This window comes from Vitis vinifera, chromosome 14 (genome assembly GCF_030704535.1).
Source record: "Vitis vinifera cultivar Pinot Noir 40024 chromosome 14, ASM3070453v1".
Classification (NCBI taxonomy): Eukaryota; Viridiplantae; Streptophyta; class Magnoliopsida; order Vitales; family Vitaceae; genus Vitis; species Vitis vinifera.
Genome location: NC_081818.1, coordinates 3,113,819 through 3,133,782, shown reverse-complemented (window position 1 = coordinate 3,133,782; position 19,964 = coordinate 3,113,819). Strand labels below are relative to the sequence as shown.

The 19,964-nt window shown below is 35.4% G+C and overlaps 3 protein-coding genes across 4 annotated transcripts; 2 read left to right on the top strand and 1 right to left on the bottom strand.

Annotated features, from left to right (window-relative positions):
• Window positions 1-1,694: 1,694 nt before the first annotated feature.
• Window positions 1,695-5,544, top strand: LOC100247620 (putative UDP-glucuronate:xylan alpha-glucuronosyltransferase 4). The gene is made up of 2 exons (XM_002280796.4): window positions 1,695-2,416; window positions 4,398-5,544. The coding sequence occupies exons 1-2, from the start codon at window positions 1,708-1,710 to the stop codon at window positions 5,327-5,329; spliced, it is 1,641 nt and encodes a 546-aa protein (XP_002280832.1). The 5' UTR covers window positions 1,695-1,707; the 3' UTR covers window positions 5,330-5,544.
• Window positions 5,545-7,625: 2,081 nt separating this feature from the next.
• On the top strand, window positions 7,626-16,532 carry LOC100254531 (mitogen-activated protein kinase kinase kinase NPK1). Of its 2 annotated transcripts, none has more exons than XM_010661543.3 (17): window positions 7,626-7,996; window positions 8,476-8,517; window positions 8,802-8,867; window positions 9,016-9,126; window positions 9,206-9,286; window positions 9,388-9,453; window positions 9,569-9,651; window positions 13,247-13,328; window positions 13,466-13,566; window positions 13,969-14,008; window positions 14,133-14,192; window positions 14,269-14,318; window positions 14,421-14,628; window positions 14,730-14,966; window positions 15,332-15,669; window positions 15,760-15,827; window positions 16,003-16,532. In XM_010661543.3, the coding sequence occupies exons 1-17, from the start codon at window positions 7,724-7,726 to the stop codon at window positions 16,095-16,097; spliced, it is 2,001 nt and encodes a 666-aa protein (XP_010659845.1). In that variant the 5' UTR covers window positions 7,626-7,723; the 3' UTR covers window positions 16,098-16,532. The 2 variants fall into 2 exon arrangements, with proteins under 2 accessions (XP_010659845.1, XP_010659844.1); XM_010661542.3 differs by having other exon boundaries at window positions 9,388-9,465.
• On the bottom strand, window positions 16,492-18,740 carry LOC100259649 (probable microtubule-binding protein TANGLED). Its single transcript, XM_002284694.5, has 4 exons — window positions 18,514-18,740; window positions 18,058-18,200; window positions 17,590-17,648; window positions 16,492-17,496 (listed from the first exon to the last, which is right to left on the bottom strand). The coding sequence occupies exons 1-4, from the start codon at window positions 18,592-18,594 to the stop codon at window positions 16,706-16,708; spliced, it is 1,074 nt and encodes a 357-aa protein (XP_002284730.2). The 5' UTR covers window positions 18,595-18,740; the 3' UTR covers window positions 16,492-16,705.
• Between the last annotated feature and the right edge of the window lie 1,224 nt (window positions 18,741-19,964).

Sequence of the window (19,964 nt, the reverse complement as noted above, 5' to 3'; positions counted from 1 at the left end):
ATATATATATATATATATATATATTTATTTATTTATTTATTTATTTTAAAAATAAGAAATTGTTCTCCATTTGAAGCTAAAATCATAATTTATATAATTTTAAAAGTTTTAATAAATTTCAAATAATTTTTTAATTAAATTTTATTTGGGAGGACCTATTTGGCAATGCCTTTTTAAAACATTTCGAAAAAAAAAATAGTATTTTGTATTTAAGAAATAAAATATAAAAATAATTTCATTGATTTATTTTGTATAAAAATATTATGCACTTATATATAATAAAAAACTTCCTAAATTATTCTCAATATTTTCAATTATTTCTCAAAATATTTTACAAAAAATATCTTAAAACACCTCAAATTAATTCTAAATGACAACACAACTTCAAAACAAATTCTAAATAAAAGTATTTTTGGTAAAAAAAAAAAAAGTATTCAATATACATTTCAAATTAAAAAAATTATTTTATATTTTCAAGAATAATCTACAAATAAATCCTAAAATTCTTAATTTTTTTAAAAATAATACATAATTATTCAACCATTGACAATTTTTCTTTAAATTGGAGGCAACATTTTGAATAATTTCCTAAAATTATTTTTTCAAAAAAAATGTTTTTATATATCATTTTTACTTTTTTTTTTAAAAAAAAATTTCAAAATTAGAAAATGAAAATATTTTGTTGTAAAAATATTTGCAAATCATAAAAAATAAAATAAAATTTAGATATTTTAGATTTTCTTTTAAAATAATAATAATAATAAAAAATCTTGGTTGGAAACATGTTCCATCATATCCAATTTTCTTTTCCATGGGCAAATATTTTATTATTATGTAGGCCAACTATTATTATGAGAATTATACACCACTGATTTGGTACCCACCCACCTAATCAAACGGTGTAGATTACAAGTTGGTGGGTCATGTGGGCCATGGCCACCATCCATTTATATCTCAACTCTAACCTATTTAAATGCAATTTTCCTTAATTAATTACATGATTACTGCACTTCCTATTTATGTCAACCCTCTATACTTGCCATTATGGCGCGTGTATGACACGCTCTATGAATTTAAACTTCAATAATATAAAAAAATTAATTGGTTAAAATAGATAGAATGATATTTGTATTTGTGAATTTAACTCGTCTTTTTGTTTGAAAATAAACTCATTTTAGACATAAATGTCTTTAACTATTTCAAGCATTTTTATGTATGTTTTAAAAGAAAGAGTTATTATTAAAAGAGAAAATAAGGGTATTTTTGTCAAAATGATATCAAGAAAGAAAGAAGAGTTAAATTTCCGAAATTGAGTTTTTATTTACCCTTTTAGTCAAATAATCCAAAAAAAATATTAAATATTTTCCCTAATACACTAATCCATTTTTTGAAAAAAATAAAAATAAAAATTCCAATTGATTTAAAATATCAAATTAATTTCCCATTTTGCTTTTAATTTCATGCATTAATTACCTTTCTCTACCCAAATGGATTTTCTCCATAATTGCGTAGATTTTTGGTAAATTGATTAAATACACGCGCACACGCGCAGCGCGTGGGGTAAAACTGAATGCAAGAAAAAGACATGGAATTGACTGTGCCAACGTGCCGCCATGCAAAACCCTGTCTGTCGAAATAAATACACACAATTTACTCAGGGGTTTTCTTCACCAACCCACAAATATTTGCAGCAAAACCCTAAAATTAATGGCTCCCAGTCTTAAACCTTTCAATTTCAAGCCTAAATTCTTCATTTTCTTTCTCCTTGTTCTCTCTCTAGCCCTCCTCTTCCTCACTCTAAGTCTCCGGCCACTCTACTTGCTAGAGACCTCACTCCGAAACCCAAAATGGCTCGGTATTGCATCGAAAGAACTCAACGGTAGGAGAGTCAAAATAGGGTTGGTTAATGTTGGTGACCAAGATTTTGGAGAACTGTATGGGTTAAGAGACCAAGTTCACGTGCCATTTGATCGCGTCGCCGGCGATGTCAAGTGGGGTGACTTGTTCCCGGAGTGGATAGATGAAGACCAGAAATGGGCTGCACCGCGGTGCCCGGACATCCCGATGCCGAGGCTCGAGTTGTACGAGGACCTGGATGTTGTGGTAGCCAGGGTTCCATGTGGGCATGGGGTGGTGGAGGGGAGGAAGGGGGTGAGGGATGTGTTCAGGGTGCAGGTGAATTTGGTGGTGGCTAATCTAGCAGTAAAGAGTGGGCTGACGAGGGGTGACATTGATCAGACAGTAATCGTCGTGTTTGTTGGGTCCTGTGGGCCCATGCGGGAGATTTTCCGATGCGATGATCTGGTGGAGCATGGAGAGGATTACTGGGTTTACAGGCCTGATTTGAGGAAGCTGAAGCACAAGCTGGTCATGCCTGTGGGGAGTTGCCAACTTGCTCCTCCTTATGCAGAATTCGGTGAGTTTAATTTTCGACCATTACAATGAGCTTTCCTTCAAAATTCCTTCAAAATTTCTACTAAACTCGACACGAAAACAATACCAATTTCTTCGAATTTACTTCTCATAATATGTTAATAATTTGTTTCATAGATCCAATTTTTTTTTTTTTCTTTTTCAGAATTAGGGTTTTGTATTCCTACTCATATTTTATTGAAGACCTCATTTGAGGAAGATGATAGAGATGTTGGGGTTAAGGGAATTTGCAAACAAGGAAAAAGATAGGGAATATAGGAAGAATCTCAGTGTATACACCTAACAAATCAGTTTTGGTCACCAAATATCAAGATAGGTTTAGGTTTTGTTTAATTGGTTTATAATTAGAATTAAGATAATGGATTTTTTACCTTTGTCTATCATAAGAAACCCATGATTCTATATACCTTAATTATAGAAATAATTTTTTGTATCAATCCCACAATCCATTGGTTAAATAAGGTTTTAACTTTTAAAGTTTGGAGACAAGTCCAGTTCATTAGGTAGAAGTTTGAGAAGGCATGCAAGATGGATTTATAAGTGGTTGGTGAGCATTACCATATATATATATATATATACTCTAGAGTCTAAACCTAGATGGTGGGTCTAAGAATTACTAACTTTGGAATCGATTTTTTCTATATATGTAACGCCAAAGCATTAGGTGGTTCATGAATTAGGGTGTAAGCACTTCAAAAAAGTCAACCCAATATGACAATGCTTGTTTGTTTATTTGTGTCTTTTTATTATTATTATTATTATTATTATTATTATTTTTTTTTTTTATGGTTTTGAAGTTAAGGTGGAGGGTGTTAGTTTTCCATTTAAAAAAAAGATTATTTTAAAAATAATTGTACAAATGTTGAGATTTAGGATGTAAACTCTTCATAAAAACTAGTCCATTATGACAATTCCCATTTGTTTGTTTGTTTGTTTTTTTTATTAGTTTATTTTTCCTAAATTTTCGATAGATTTCAAATATTTTAGTGAAAAATTGTTTTTGAAGTTAAATTTTAGATAGTTGGTAAAAGTTTTGATTGTTTATGTGAAATTGAAGTTTGAATAATATTTTACATAGGCGTGTAATGTTGCCCCAACCAAATCCATACTCAACTTAATTTTGGATGGATCTGGATAATCATTTTTAATGATTAGGTTAGATATGAATTAAGGTTTTTATACGCAATTTTAATTTGGGTGGGGTTAAAGTTTGAACAACTCGAATTTAGCATAAATCTTATATAATATTTTAATAATAATTATAATTTATATTATGCTATATGATAATACTCATTTTATTTATCATCCTTTTACATTTTAAGAAAAATATTCAAATTATATATATCATATATTTTTCATTATATATATAATTTTTTATTATTATTTAGAAATTTTATCCCACTTACTATTTAAATTTTGGTAAAAATATATAAAAAATGGTTTTTTAAGAACTTTGTGGGTACATTTTGAATCATATAACCAAATCAATCTGAATCTAATTCAAGCAACCCAAAGTTAGAAAAATGAAACCGAGTTGGGTTTGGATCAACTGTCTCAAATCAGATATTAGATTGGATTGAATTCAAGTTAATTGTGTGTGCTTTTACATCAATTATATTCAAATTTCAAACAAATTCGAACATGTTTGAACGAAAAACAAACTCCTCCTTAGATTGTCACAAGTCTCTTTCAATTGTTGAGTAAGGTTATAACTAAAGATTTTGTCATCACTTTAGCACCCTAATGATCAAAAACCAAAACTAAACCTAATGCCTTCAATTGGAAAACCTACCTGTTTACAAGCACACAAGATCATCCGTCCTCTCTTAAACCCTAATATCTCCCTTGAGCAAATTTTAGCCATGCATGTTGCTACTTTGGGTTCTGATTAATGACTTCTGATTCAATTCTACACCACTATAATAATGAACCTTGAACTGAATTTTCGGTTTCTATTCATGCAGGCAAAGAGAGGTGGAGACGCTATATATCACAATCCACACCATCATCTCTCAACTACGCAATCAACAAACCAAGAGAAGCCTATGCAACCATCCTCCATTCTTCTGAGGCTTATGTTTGTGGTGCCATAGCTTTGGCCCAGAGCATCACCCAAACCGGATCCACCAAAGACCTGGTCCTGCTCGCCGACAATTCCATAACTTCCCGATCCCTCCAAGGCCTTAGGGCTGCAGGGTGGAAGATCAAGCACATTGAAAGAATCCGAAGCCCTAATGCAAAAAAGAATGCCTACAATGAGTGGAACTACAGCAAGCTGAGGCTATGGCAGCTCACTGAGTATGATAAAATCATCTTCATAGACGCCGACTTTATCGTCCTAAACAATATGGATTCCTTGTTTGTTTATCCACAATTATCAGCAGTAGGGAATAACCGAGTGTTGTTCAACTCTGGGATCATGGTGGTGGAGCCCTCCGAGTGTATGTTCCAAACCCTAATGGAGAAAAGCCAGACAATGGTGTCATATAACGGGGGCGATCAGGGCTTTCTCAATGAAGTCTTCACATGGTGGCACCGGTGGCCGAGGAGGCTGAACTTCCTCAAGATCTTCAAAGAGAAAAACGAACATGAGATCCCGGCGAATGTGTATGCGATTCATTACTTAGGGGTGAAGCCATGGATGTGCTATAGAGACTATGACTGCAACTGGGACAAGCTGGATCATCATCCTTTTGCTAGCGACTCGGCTCATAGGAGGTGGTGGGAGGTGTACGACGCCATGCCGGAGGGGTTGTGGGGGTACTGCGGGCTGACAAAGAAGAAGGATGAGAGGATAAGGAAGTGGAGGAAGATAGCTCAGAAGAAGAATTTGTCTGATGGGCATTGGAAGATGGAAGTCAGAGACCCCAGACAGAAGATGCTTGTTGATTTGTAGGAGGAAGAAGATGATCAGGTTTTGGGGATTCCATGTGGTGAATTGTGGTATATGTTGAGGAAGGAAGGGGAGATGTATTTATAACCAAAAACTTGGATTGAATTATTATTCAAAAGTGTATGTAAACTACAAAGCTTTGCTTCATGATATGTACATTTGGCATACAATGGCAGAGTTAGAAATGTGCTTGAAGAGACATAAATAAAAGAATTATTTCAGAGGAAGCAAAAATAGGGAGAGACAATGGTATATAATGCAGTGGAAAACATGTTTTCAAACTAAGGTTCAGAACCCTTATTATGATTTTAATTTTTTAGAGGGGGCATGTGCCCCTCCTGGGCCTTGGCTGGTTTCACTGATTGCTTATTTTTGGGTTTGTTTATTAGAGTTCATAACCATGAATCTTAAATCCTAAATTCTAATTAAAATATGAATTATTAGCTATGACTTATTTTTGGGCTTGTTTATTAGCCAAAGACTGATAATATCAATTGTGTGTTTCCTATTGTAAACCTTAAACCCTAAATCTTAATTGAAACATGAGTTATTTCCTATTATTTATTATTGGATTTGTTTATTATTGATCGAAAACCAATGATATCAATTATGTTCTGCATCATAAAATCTCAAACCCTAAATCCCAATTGAAACATGAATTATTGGACAAAGATTGTCGACATCAATCGTGTTTTATATTGTAAAGCTTAAACCCTAAATTCTAATTTTGAAGTATGAATTAATCGATACTTTTTTATATGTCAATTTTGAATGAAAACATAAAATAATGGGGTGACTCTTTTCTCAAGATGCTTTTTTTTCCTTGTGTGGAGCCCCTAGCTAGTTGGTTTTGGTAGGGTTTGAAATGGGCTTTTATTTTTATTTTTAATTATTATTATTATTATTTTGTTTGGAGAGAAGGAAAATGGCTCAAATGGGAATAGGGGGTTGCAAAAGTTGTGGAAATGAGGGGGCCAAAACTCCCAACCTGCACCTCTCAATTATCCTTTTTAAAAGGTTTAACCGACCTTTATGAAAATTGTACCAACTTCAATTTCAAAAGTTAAGCCTTACACATTATTCATTCAAAAAAAAAAAAAAGGAAAAATATTATTAATTATTTGATATATTTAAAAGACTATTATTATTATTATTATTCATTTTATCTCCATTTTCACATTTTTATTATAAGGATGAAATGTGTATATATATATATATATATATATATATATAAATGTATTTTGGTCACACTTATAATGATTTTTGTACACTTGGAACATGGACAATGTTTTAGGAATAATTTTCTTTAGAAATGGTTTTTAATTATTTTGAGGAATAAAAATATTTGTTTAAAATTTGTTTTTTTTAAAAACTTATTCTATGTTAATATATTATACATTTATACATAATTCAAGAGTTTTTCAAATCATTCTTTGTATTTTTACTTATATTTTAGAGTATTAAAAAAAAAAACTCATAAAAATACCTTTATTTTTTTATTTTTATAAAAAATAATCAATTTGGGAATAAGTTTTTAGAAAATTATTTCCCATTAAAACTTGCATAACGTGTTTTTTCAGTTAAAACTTGATTTCTTATCAATTAACATAAAAGTATAAACCTATTATCAATTCAAGACTTGTTTTTAGGGGTGTAAATGAGGGTGGTTTGGTTGGTTTTTGAGTAAAAAATGAACCGAATGAATATAATCGATTTTATATGTAATAAAAACTGAATCAACTACATTTGAAGTAAAGAGAAAGAACCAAACTGAGTCTTTTGAGATTGATTTGATTTGGTTTTTGTGTATCGATTTCTATCTAACTTAATGACCTTTTAGTCCTCAATCCAGGTATAGATTTGTGTTTGTTTTCAACTCAAAGCTTATAATTTTAGTTTATATTAGACTTTAAGTCTACTTTATTTTTAAAATTAATTGAAATCAACTTAGATTTGATATAAAAAATATATCAAATACATTTAGAATTAATTTGATCATAATATAAAAATAATAAATTATAATCTAATATAAAAAACTTATCAAATATCAAATAAGGTCTATTTTCAAAATACTCAAATGGAATTGATTTTTTTTTTATTGAAAACCGAACCAATATAATCAATTTTAATTGATTTGGATCGATTTATTGATTTTTTCGATTTTGCTTGTACTACTACATGTACATTTCAGGATATTACATCTGAAATTGTGAATAATTGTAGGCTAATTTAATTTAAATATTTTAATATTAACATTTGATGTTTTATTTTTATTTAAAAAAATATAAATTTGAAAAAAGAATTTCTCCCTCCTTTTTCCCTCTTCCTCTCTCTCATCATCATGCTTCCTCCTTGTCTCTAAAACCCTACCTTTCCTCGTTCCACAGACCCACAACAATGCAAGACATTTTCGGATCAGTTCGCCGGTCGCTCGTCCTCCGGTCACCCGATGGCGACGACACTTCCCCCGGAACCCTAGTCGACAAAATCAACTCTTGCATTCGCAAATCCAGAGTCTTCTCCAGAGCCTCCCCTCCGCCACTAATTCCCAAAGACGCCACTGCGCCTTCGATCCGATGTCGAAAAGGGGAGCTGATCGGCTGTGGCGCCTTCGGTCGTGTCTATATGGGCATGAATCTCGATTCTGGAGAGCTTATCGCCGTCAAACAGGTCGGTTTTTGTGCATTTTCGATTTCTTTTGCCATCAATTTTGGAATCTGAGTTCCATTGTGTTTCTTTTCCAAGTAAACTTTAATGGGTGGAGTTGGATTTTGATTTTTTTTCATTCATTTTGAAGGTTTTTTTTAATTGTCGGTCTTTCAGTGCTTAATTCTTGGAGGATTGTGTCTAATTTTGTTTTTTAAGTTTAATTTTGTGTTCTTTAATAGTTAGTTTTTAATGTGGCTTTTATGAATCTTGATTTTGGAGTTGGATTTTGGGTTTTTATTTATTTTATTAATTGTTGAAGGATTGGATAAGTTTTGGGATTGGGATTTGTTTTCTGGTCCTTCTGTGGTTAATTCTTGAAGGGTTTTGACTAATATGGAGTAGGAGTTCTTTTGAGGTGTTTCCTTGTTAGTTTTTGTAAGATCTTCATCAATTTTGGTTTGGCATTGGGGTCTTGAGTTGCTTGCTGTTTAAATTTTCAGGTTTTGATCACCACAAGCAATGCTACAAAAGAGAAGGCACAGGTTTGAATGTAATTTCTGTTATAAAGTTACTGTTATGATCTTATCGAGTTTTAGTTATTGTGTGATTAGTAGTTTGTAATTTTCTTACCTCGGCTTTGGTTGCTGAGAAAACTGAGAAATGAAACAACTTGCCTCTGTTTGATGCTCAAATTTTTTATTTGTCTATTTTCTGAGCAACCGAAAGGAGCAATGTGCAATTTTGGTTGATTTGGCATTTATTGTGAGGTGATTAATCAAAGAATAGCATTTATTGACTAAGTGTCTTGATTGTTAATGCTAAGTAGGCTCATATTAGGGAACTTGAAGAAGAAGTGAAGCTTCTTAAGAATCTCTCTCATCCAAACATTGTTGTGAGTATGATCTTCTACCTTTTTCTTATTCTGATATTTTCCAGACAAAATGAATGAAATTGAGTAGAAAATGGGTAATAATGTTTGACAAAGTAAACTGACTATACTTATCAGGGTTCCAATTACATTCGTTGTTTTCGTTATGCAGAGGTATTTGGGTATAGTCAGGGAGGAGGAGACCTTGAATATTTTGTTGGAATTTGTTCCTGGTGGATCCATCTCATCACTTTTGGGGAAATTTGGATCTTTCCCTGAGGCTGTGAGTGATCACCAATCTTGATGTTGCACATTTTGGTTGTTATTTTAATGCTAATATCATCTACTACTTTGCTAAGCAGGTGATAAGAATGTACACAAAACAATTATTATTGGGACTAGATTATCTTCACAACAATGGAATTATGCACAGGGACATCAAGGTGCTGTCTCTCTTTCTCCCCCTCTCTCACTCTCACTTATTCTCTCTCTTATTTCTTCTTTCCTTCTTAGGAGATGACATGTATTTTTGACCCACATTTAGGGGGCAAACATCCTCGTCGATAATAAAGGATGCATTAAACTTGCAGATTTTGGTGCTTCCAAGCAGGTTGTGGAGCTGGTACACACTATCTGCTCTGTGTTTATTCATTTATTCAGTTGACTTAATTTTTGTGATTACTTTTGCTCAAAATCTCGTCTGATTGAGACATTGGTTGCCATAGGCTACCATTTCAGGTGCCAAGTCCATGAAAGGCACCCCGTATTGGATGGCTCCGGAAGTCATTCTCCAGACAGGCCATAGCTTGTAAGGACTATATCAAACCTCTAAAATTATGTTTTTATTTTTATTTTATTTTATTTATTTATAGTTAAGATGATATATCCAAAATTGTTGAACTTGGCTAGCTTTTCTTTGCTCTGAAAACCTTCCCCCTCTCCTCTCTCTCTCACACACACACAAAAAGAAAAACAAGGTCAAAATTTGAGCTTCTAATTTAATGATCTTCATTATGCATTTATAATTGTTAATATTTCAAACAGTTAATAATAAAATTTCTTAAATAATGGGCATACCAAGATATTTGTTAGCCCCTCAAACTAAGCATGTCAGCATTGTGGCTTCATGTGGGCAGCACCTTGGCCCCATGAGCAGACCACGAGCAACACAAGGTGTAGTGAGTGGAATGGAAGCCTCGGATGTGTGCACAAGCTGTTGGCATGTATGCGTATCAGCAGTGCATAAGCATGTTGGCGTGGCAGCATGCAAGACTTGCGCACACGTTGGTGCCTTCATGTGGCACAACCAGTGGCACAATGACACGGGGGCATGTGGGAACTAGGACAGGATGCCTCGGAAAAGGGGACCATGCTGTAGCACGAATGAGCATAGCCTCAGTAGCAAGGTCTTGTGAGACGCATGAGCCCAACATGTGCATGGATTAGGTGGGAGAGAGTTATGCTAAAACTCACTCCCTAGATTTGGAAGAAGATTAAAAGTAATTTTAGAAGGGCTTGATTATGAAATACGATGGTCCCTCTGAGGTTGTAATGAAGATTGGTGTTGTATCTTACAAATTGAAGCTTCTTGAGAGATTGAAGCTTCACCCCTCATTCCATGTGAGTTTCTTGAAACCTTATCACGAGGATCCTGATCTCGACAGAGTGTAAGCAAAGAAAGCACCTCCTAACATCCAAAAGGAGTTTAGCAGGGACATAGCGAGCATCCTAAAGCATAGGAAGATGGGGAATTGGAAGAACAGATGGACCATGTTTCTGATTCACTGGAAGGGGATGCTCTAGAGTGAAGCAAGTTGGGAAAAGGGTGCCATCATATGGCAGTTTGAAGATAAAGTGCAAGAGTACCTGCAAGCCAAGTCAATGAGGGTGTTGAAGGGGCAAAGTTGTGGGGGAGGGGTGTTGGGTTTCTTAGCCCCTCAAACCAAGCATTTGGGCAGTGCCTTGGCTCCATGAGCAGACCATGGGCAACACAAGGTGCGGCGAGCAGGATGGAAGCCTCGGATGTGTGCACAAGCTGTTGGCATGTATGGGTGGCTGTAGTGCATAAGCATGTTGGCGCGGCAGCATGAAAGACCCACATACAGGCTCGGTGCCTTTGTGTTGCACATCCCGTGGGCACGATGACATGGGGTATGTGGGAACTAGGGAGGGATGTCTTGGGAAAGGGGGCCATGCTGCAGCATGAATGAGCATAGCCTCAACAGCAAGGTCTTGTGAGATGCGTGAGCCCAACACCCACGGATGATCCATAGATGCAGCAGCAACATGTGACTCCTGTGCAGGTGGGCAATTGAGAAGAGGCAGTCTGGTGGTATGGCTTGAGCGAGACTGACTCAAGGCAAGCACAGGCGGACTTGAGTCAGATCATGTTGGACACATCTTGGCATTGGGAAGAGCCTAAGCAAGATGTGGTTCTCCTTGTGCTATAAGCACAGTGGACTGATTCATCAGATTTATATAGACAAGATTTATATTTGCTCCCTTCAGTGGTTTTAAATCCTGTTCTGGTAGTGGCGACAGAATTAAGTTTCTGTTCATTTGCATAGTTGTCAAATCATTGTCTTGTTATAGCAAATTTTAAAATTTTTTATTTTGGTGTATGGTATATTGATAATCAAGGAGTGAATGTGTGATAATTTAAGGTTATTTCCATGTACTGTTACAAACCTAAGTGTCAAAAACATCCATTCATCTTCTTCAAGATTGATAAAACCATGAACTTTATATGCTTCATTATTAAACTAACAATGTGGCTATACTACTGTTAAGCCTTGTGTTGTATGTCTTAGCTATAATTTGTGCAATGTTTTTGTGTCTTTCAAGTTTAATTGCTTGCTTCTTAATTTCTGAGTTTGTTTCAGTGGCATGCATTTGTATTTTCAAAATTTCATTGCTAGTTTGAAACCTTTTGGTGCAGAAGCAGTTACTAACATGGAGCCGGATTCTGACTATTGCAGAAAGATTAACCTAATTTTCCATGGATGACTTGAAAAACCCTAAAAGAATTTGAAAATTCTTAAAAGACCAGTAACTTTAGTTAGTTTCTCATAATCCTTATGTGCCTTTAAGTGATTTCTTTTTTGTGGTAAATGAGTTAAAAAAAAAAGTCTCCTCTTTTGAAAATTGTCTTATATTTTTTTTTGATAGATAATCACAAATATATTAAAGGGCAAAGGCCACAAAGCATACAGGGAGTATACAAATCAGCATAAAACAAGAACACAAAAAACAAGCACCCTTACCCACCCTTAAGTGGCCGCTAGCCACTCCAAAAAGCCTAAGAGCGAAGAGGACTCCTCTCCAATATACACCCTAGCCCAACTCCACAAGGTATATACAAAAGAATTTTTGAGTTTCTGTATATCTAACACACCTCCCCTAAAAGCTAATCTATTCCTCTCCTTCCATACCGTCCAAAAAATACACAACGGGATGGAATTCCAAATTTTTTTCCTTTTTTTTCCCCACAAAAGAGCCCCTCCAACTGAATAACGCCTCTTTAACTAACTCTGGGAACACCCATTGAACCCCAACAAGGGCAAGGACGATCTCCCATAGGGCCCTTACCACTATACAATGTAAAAGAATGTGATTTACATTTTCTTCTTCACAACCACACAAAAAACAGCGGTTAGGGAGCTGCCATCCCCTTTTTTGAAGCCTATCCAAGGTGAGAATCTTCCCCCACGCGGCTTCCCAAGCAAAAAAGGCCGCTTTGGTTGGGACCTTGTCCACCCAAACGCATTTAGTTGGAAAGGCGCATGCATTGGTAACAGCCAGCACATTGTAGGCAACCTTAACCCCATATTTGTCATGACCCCCACATTGTCTTATATTTTATTATTGCATGCATTGTTTGTAATGTATCTACTAGCACACTCTGCAGTACATCATGTTGCAAAACATGGAGCCAAAATTTGATTCATGACTGCACTTTATTTATTTTTTGGTGCTTCGGAAATGGCTCTATGACCATATTGTTCTAGAATATCCACATTTTCTGGCATTCCTTTTGGGATTCCCTTCGCTTGTAAGTACATTCTTACCTGTTTTTCTTGGGCTCTTAACTCTATAGATGTCAAAATCATCTTACAAGGAGTTGAGTTTTACTTCCTTTCTGCTCTCTGATTGCAACGCCATGTTTTTCTACTACTGGAACATAAACTTAGGTTCCCCTTTATTCTAATTTTTTGTTGAGAGGTTTGTCCATTGAAAACCTAAGAAGGTGAGCCAGTCTCCAAAGAATATTCTTTGCATAGCATATGCATGCGATCTTTAGTGCAATCTCATTATGCTTCTGCATCTGTGATGTTCTGACATTGATAATGAAGATCACAAATTCTTGCTATATTATTCTGATTATTTTCAAAATAATTTATTAGCTCGGCTGATATATGGAGTGTTGGATGTACCGTTATTGAGATGGCCACTGGAAAGCCTCCTTGGAGCCAAAAGTACCAAGAGGTACACACTCATAAAACATTGATTTATTTGTTTTTCACTCCATTCTGCTGATTTCTAAGATTACATTCGATTTAACTTTAGTGTCCTTGATTTCAGAAGATTTTGCACATACGACACTAATGACAGGTTACATTCAGGTTGCTGCTCTCTTTTATATTGGGACAACAAAGTCTCATCCGCCAATTCCTGCACATCTCTCTGCTGAGGCAAAAGATTTTCTACTGAAGTGTTTACAAAAGTATATTCATTTTTCCCCTGCTGATCCTTTCTGCTTTTTGTATTCTTTTTAATTCTGGAAAAAGTCCTAAATATAATTACGCCATAAATCACTATTATTCTCTGTAAGACATTTTATGCCGTCTCTATCTCTCTCTGTGTATTATCAATCTATGGTCTATCTCTCTCTATTTCACTACGAACTTTTATATTGTACCATTGAGATATGATAGAAAAGAACATTTCCCAGTACAGAAAAATTTTGTTTTATTTTATTGTAATCTTTTTAAATATTGAGATTTATGTCTGCATGCGAGGTGATCTCTTTCTTAGTAGAGTTACTGAACTATCCTTCTGTTATATTCTTGTTACCTTTTTCCATCTGCGGTGTTTTTATGAATTTATGATAACATGGAATTGTCAGGGAACCAGATTTGAGGCCAGCTGCCTATGAGTTGCTGAAGGTGATTCTGATTGAATAACATCTCTCTTTCTTGCTCTTTTTTTTTTAATCCATTTCCCATATAATAAATAGAATGCAGCTTTTTTATTCAGTATTTGATTTTCTACTTTGCTAATTTCTTGCAGCATCCATTTGTTACTGGAGAGTATAACGAAGCTCAACTTGCTCTTCAAACTTCCGTTATGGTTAGTGTAGTTGTAGTGGTTTCATATTCATTATATTGTTCCAAACTATTCTCTCCTGAAATTTTGCTACCATCAGGAAAATTCTGAAACTCCTGTATCAACTTCTGAGGAAAACTTGCCAAATCCGTAAGCATTAAAATTTTGTGGATTTTGGAATTCTGGTTGTATGTTGTCTGCAAGCTTGATCATAAAAGCCTTTTGGTGATGCTGCATCAATTGTGTTTCCAGTCAAATGACAAATGACTCTAGCTTGCTGGATGTCTGTGAGATGGGGAATTTGAGCTGCTCAACTGGATATCCTGAGAATTCAGAATCCAAACCTAATTGGGGAACAAGCAGCAGTATTGACATGTGTCAAATTGATGACAAAGATGATGTTATGATGGTTGGGGAAGTAAAGTTCAATTCTATCCTGCTGCCTGATAACTTTAATAAGGTCTGATATTGCTTTCATACTACTCTGATGAGTTGAGTACTTTTTTTAGTCACGAAGATCTTCAGCATCTAATTATTCTTGTGTAATCCTGTTTGCATTAGAGTTTCAATCCGATTTCTGAGCCCTCACATGATTGGAGCTGTGAAATTGATGGAAATCTACGACCAGAACATAGTGGAATGGACATGGACACCAATCCATCTCTTGATATGCCTGCTGGTAGCTCTGGCATATCCAATAAGGGAGGCAATGATTTCTCATTTCCTTGTGGGCCATCAGTATCTGAGGATGATGATGAAGTTACTGAGTCAAAAATCAGAGACTTCCTGGATGAGAAGGTATTGTTTTCTTTTGTTTGTGCAAATGCCTGTGCATGTGTGCATTGCTGGTTCATTGTCTGACAACTTAAGTTTTTGGGTTAATTGGTTGGCTAACATAGTCTCATAACTTTGATTGTTGGGAGGTAATGAGTTTGAGTCTCAATGTTACTTATTTCTCCATTTATTGAGTCCATGTGTGAGACTGAAGAAGGCTGCATGTGAGATGAGGTGTTAAGACATTAATCTAATAACTCGAGATTCATTGTCGGTCCATTATTTAACCACTCTAGTGTTTTGGTTAATTGGTTGCTTATCAGTTTTCAGTTTAAGTTTTGCATTAGACTGTCTTCTATGACATTAAACAGCTTCTTGACTCTATTCAGGCCATTGAACTGAAGAAACTGCAAACGCCATTATATGAGGAGTTCTACAACACTTTGAATGCTGCATGCTCTCCAAGTGTTGCTGAGCGTACACAGGATGAAAATGTTATAAACTACTTGAAATTGCCTCCTAAAAGCCGTTCACCAAGTCGGGCTCCAATTGGAACCCCATCTGCGGCTGTTGATTCCACTAGTACTGCGAGCCCTGGGAGTTGTGGCAGACGAATGTCAAATGTTGGCAATGCAGGTGATCAAACTGCACAGGACACCCCGTCACCTCCACATAATGACTGGAAAGGCCTTCTTGTTGATTCTCAGCAGGAACCTAATAGCCCAAGGTTAGCCCATTGTTTTCATTTAGCTTATCCAGTGTTTGGTGTCTTTTTTACTATCAAGCCATCTGAAATACAAAAGTGTGCTGCTTGCAGTGTGAGCTTTTATGAGATACAGAGGAAGTGGAAGGAGGAGCTTGACCAAGAACTAGAGAGAAAACGAGGTAGCTATTTATTTTTTATGCATTTTGGGTGCCAACAATATTGTGTTCTAAGTGTTTCTGCTAAGCCATTGGTCGTTTCTTGGACCATAAAGTGTCTTGGATGGATCCACCTCTGCGTTAAATCCTGATTATTGGGCTGCGAGTGGTTGCATCTTTAACAAAAATGTCTTTGCAGAGATGATGCGCCAAGCAGGGAAAACATCATCACCAAAGGATCGAGCTTTGAATCGGCCAAGAGAACGTTCAAGGTTTGCATCTCCAGGCAAATGAGAATTGTATGTGAGTGCGCGCAGTTATACCGGTCCAATCTAGTCCAATCTGGTGAAATGGATCATTAATACCTTACCACCATTGGCTCCCCAAGAAGATAGCTATGCCACCTCTCACGCCAATCTTATTCAGCTCTCATGGTCATCATGGTGTGTCCCTAAACTGAGTGATTTTGTATGTCCCTTGAAAGCCCAAGCCTGTGTCTCTGCTCTATATAAAAAGAGTGGGTTGGGTGATACATATTTTCATTTTTCTTCTTTTTTGAGTGAGGTTTGTGTCCAGTGCATAAAAAAAAAAAATATTGATCCTGTTCTATAGAATAATTTGGATTGTTATGGCCCACATGAGACAGCCTAAGAAATCCTATGCCACTTTGTTTCTGAACTATCATCTCTGCTCCAATTGATTCATATATAAGCTTTTCATTATTTTTCAGCCTGTAATGCTTTGTGTGTTCACAATCGTTATTGATGAAATACCTCACAAACTTGTACAAGAATCAATAAAGTAAGGTAGTAAAAATCAATACAAGAATCAAAGGATCACCGGAAAACTCACACCAATACTGAGAATTCAAAGTAATGGACTATGGACATCGAGACAATATCTTAAATTCTTTCTACTGACAGTCGAGTTGGCATCACCAAAGAAGAAGCTGGGCGCTGCTTCAATCCACTCATCATCATCAACCCATCGCTCTTCTGTACACATTTTCTGTTCTTCAATGGAGATACAAGTCTGTTAGCCAGTCTTGAAGGTGAAAATGACCGGCGGAACTTCACTGCAGCCGATACCTTGGGTGATGACTTCTTGCCCAAAGCAGTTGTTGATCTTGTGGGAGAGATGGAAACAGGCAGGTTCTTGATCTTGACTTGAGATTTGGATGCTGATGGTGGGGACTTGATCAAGAATTTATGTGGCAGTTCTCGGGTTTTTGCCAGCACTGGAGATCTTGTTCTGCAGAACTTCTGCTGGTGTGAAGCTGTGTTGTGAAGGAACAAAGGGTTGGGAAACATCACAGTTTTTCTCGCCCATGGCCTATTCCTGGGAGACACTCTGTTAGCTGAAAGATGATAGTTTTCTTTGTTGAACTCCCCTTTCTTTGGAGACACAACCTTGAAATTAATCCGGGATCGAGCCCTTTGAAGCGATGGAGCATCAGACTCTGATCGAATAGACTGTAGTCTAACTTGTTTCTCCCTGTTTCTCCTAGCTCTCAGTTCAGTGTTTTCGGGTTGTGGCCGCTGCTTTCTCCCTTGAGTCACTGGAGTTTTTGGATCATCCATGGAGGTTTTCTTCGTTGCTGCTACAATTTCTCTGGCAAATTGACTAGCTTGTAGAATTTCACCAACGGTTTCTCCCACAAGCATCGCTGGTAGCGACATTCGACGCCATTCTCCTGCACCAAACAGTCCAATTTAGAAACACAGATCATGGCAAAAGATCTCTGGAACATGAAGAAGAAGCACAGAGAGTGGAAAAAGAGAGACACCTCCTGTACTTCCTGCAAATTTTCCCACTGGAGATTTTCTTGGAGCTGCATTCTTGATCCTTCAAATTGGCATAGAGGAAAAAGAGAGAAACCCCATTTGAGTAATGCTAATAAAATGGCTGAAAACGAACAGAAAACTATAATTTTCTCATGAATCTGGATCTGTTTGGCTGAGGAGAAAAATGTGGAAAACTAGAAGAATAAAATTTTGAAACCCATGCCTAATATGACTTTGTATCAGTTGGAAATGTTCTAAGGGCAGCATCTTTTGTCCTTCAAAATCCCATTTAAATGATACAAACAAAATGAAAAAATTAGCAAGCACTGACACTATACTGGAACATATCTTTCTGTTTGGTTGAGGGGAAAATGTAGGTAAATGAACTGATATAATATAAAGATTCATTATCTCAGGAACCAAACAGTAGTGGGAAAATGGAAGAAACTGAGAGAAGTGGAAGGTGATACCTGAGAGACTCTTGCTTGCATCTGAAACTAGTTTTTAGATAACCTCTGGTACTACGAGGGCTGAGACTTTTCCCAGATATGACCTTTGTTCCACCTGCTACTGTGTACTGAAGCTCTTGTAATCGAGCCATGCATTGATCCACCTGAGATTTCACCCAACAAAGAAAAAAAAAAAGAAAAAAAAAAAAAACACAGGCTCAGAAGTTAGGAACAGAGAAATCTGAATGTAAGTCTCTGCTTGGTTGCTGAGAAAATTAAAGTAAGAAAACCCAGTAAAGACAGGACACTGGATGAGAGATGCTCAAACCCATTAATGATAAACGCTCAAAACACAGTATAAAAACTAAAGATTCAAAAACCAGGAACTTTTTTAATTTCTTGTTCTGCAATTTTTCTCGGGATCCAAACAGAGGAGAAGGAAAAAGAAAATCCTAGGGAAAGGGATGAAGTTGCCACCTTCTTAACAGTTTCTCTGAGAAGAATGGGATTGAGAGGAGCAGCAATTTTCTTCTGCTTTGGTGGGGTTCTTGCAACCATTTCCTTTTTTCCCAGGGAAATCAAGTCACAAATGGTGGGTCTCTCAAAGATCTCTCGGTGTCCCTCCCTCTCTCTCTCTCTCTCTCTCTAAGAGTCTTCAACACAACATTCACTCTCTCTCTCTAAAATACGCAGTCTCTACATTATATGTATTTTTTTTCTGTCTCTTTCTCTAGAAAAACTTCTCATTGGAGGCGAATCTGAAAGTCAAAAAGACAGACTTAAGTGCTAACGGATCTCTGGTTTCAACGGTCGATTCTATCTCACTGTACACGTCATCCAAACGGCTAGTTCTCATGTTTTCAAGGAAAAAGTGAGACCCACCCCAGTGATGGAAGGCCGTTGATTCACCACCGTGCGATCCTCTAGGGATATTGCATCGACGGCGTGTGGCTAATAGGGACCTCGTGAAGAGCATGAAGAATATGGGGTTTACACGTGGCTTGTATTGTGTGGTCGAGATTTAGGTAATTTGAAAATCTTGTGCTTGAGCAAATTCATAAAATATTGTTAACGTCAACGTTAATTAAGAATTGTGAAATATTGATTGATTTTGTAATTTCTTTTATTTGAACTGTTTTTAATAACATTTTTTTATTCTCTAAAACAAAAAATATAAAAAAAAATTTAACAATATTAATATTATCAAATAGTTACCGAAAAGACCCTAAGATTTTTTTTCTTTTCTTTTGTTATTCACTTTATTATTTATAATATTAATACAAATATTATTTATATTATTTTTAATAATAAATAATTATTTATAATAATAAGAATGATAATATTTATATGATAATAATAATATTAAATATGGTAATATTAATACCATTATTCATAATATTTTATTAATAATAATAATGATGATGATGATGATATAGATTAAAAATATTGATATATCTTTTATTGTGTTAATAAAATACTAAAAAATTCAAAATAATAACAATGATTATAATTAAACATAATAGTCTTAGTATATGTTAGTTTCAGAGTTTTCTTAATTAAGTTTTGATGATTTTAAAATAAAATTAAGTTTATCAACATTTTAAATTAAGTTAAGAGTTAAAGTTTGAATGAAAAATTCTAAAGAAATCTCAAATAACATTAAAAGAAAATTAACGGCATGAAGATTTGGGTCTTTTGAAGACTTAAAAAATTTATAAGATGGTATTCTACGGTGCACTTCGATTTAAAACCTTTTTCACGTACTTCAAAACTAATTTCTTCATCTATACTTGAGTTTAAAAACGATGTTTTATCATGAAAATGGATGAATCCATTGTTTAATTCAAAACATTGTGCCAAATTCTTTTTAAATTGACCCAAAATGGTTTTAAAAGGGTTACAAAAGTTGTTGGAAAGTTGAAACTTCA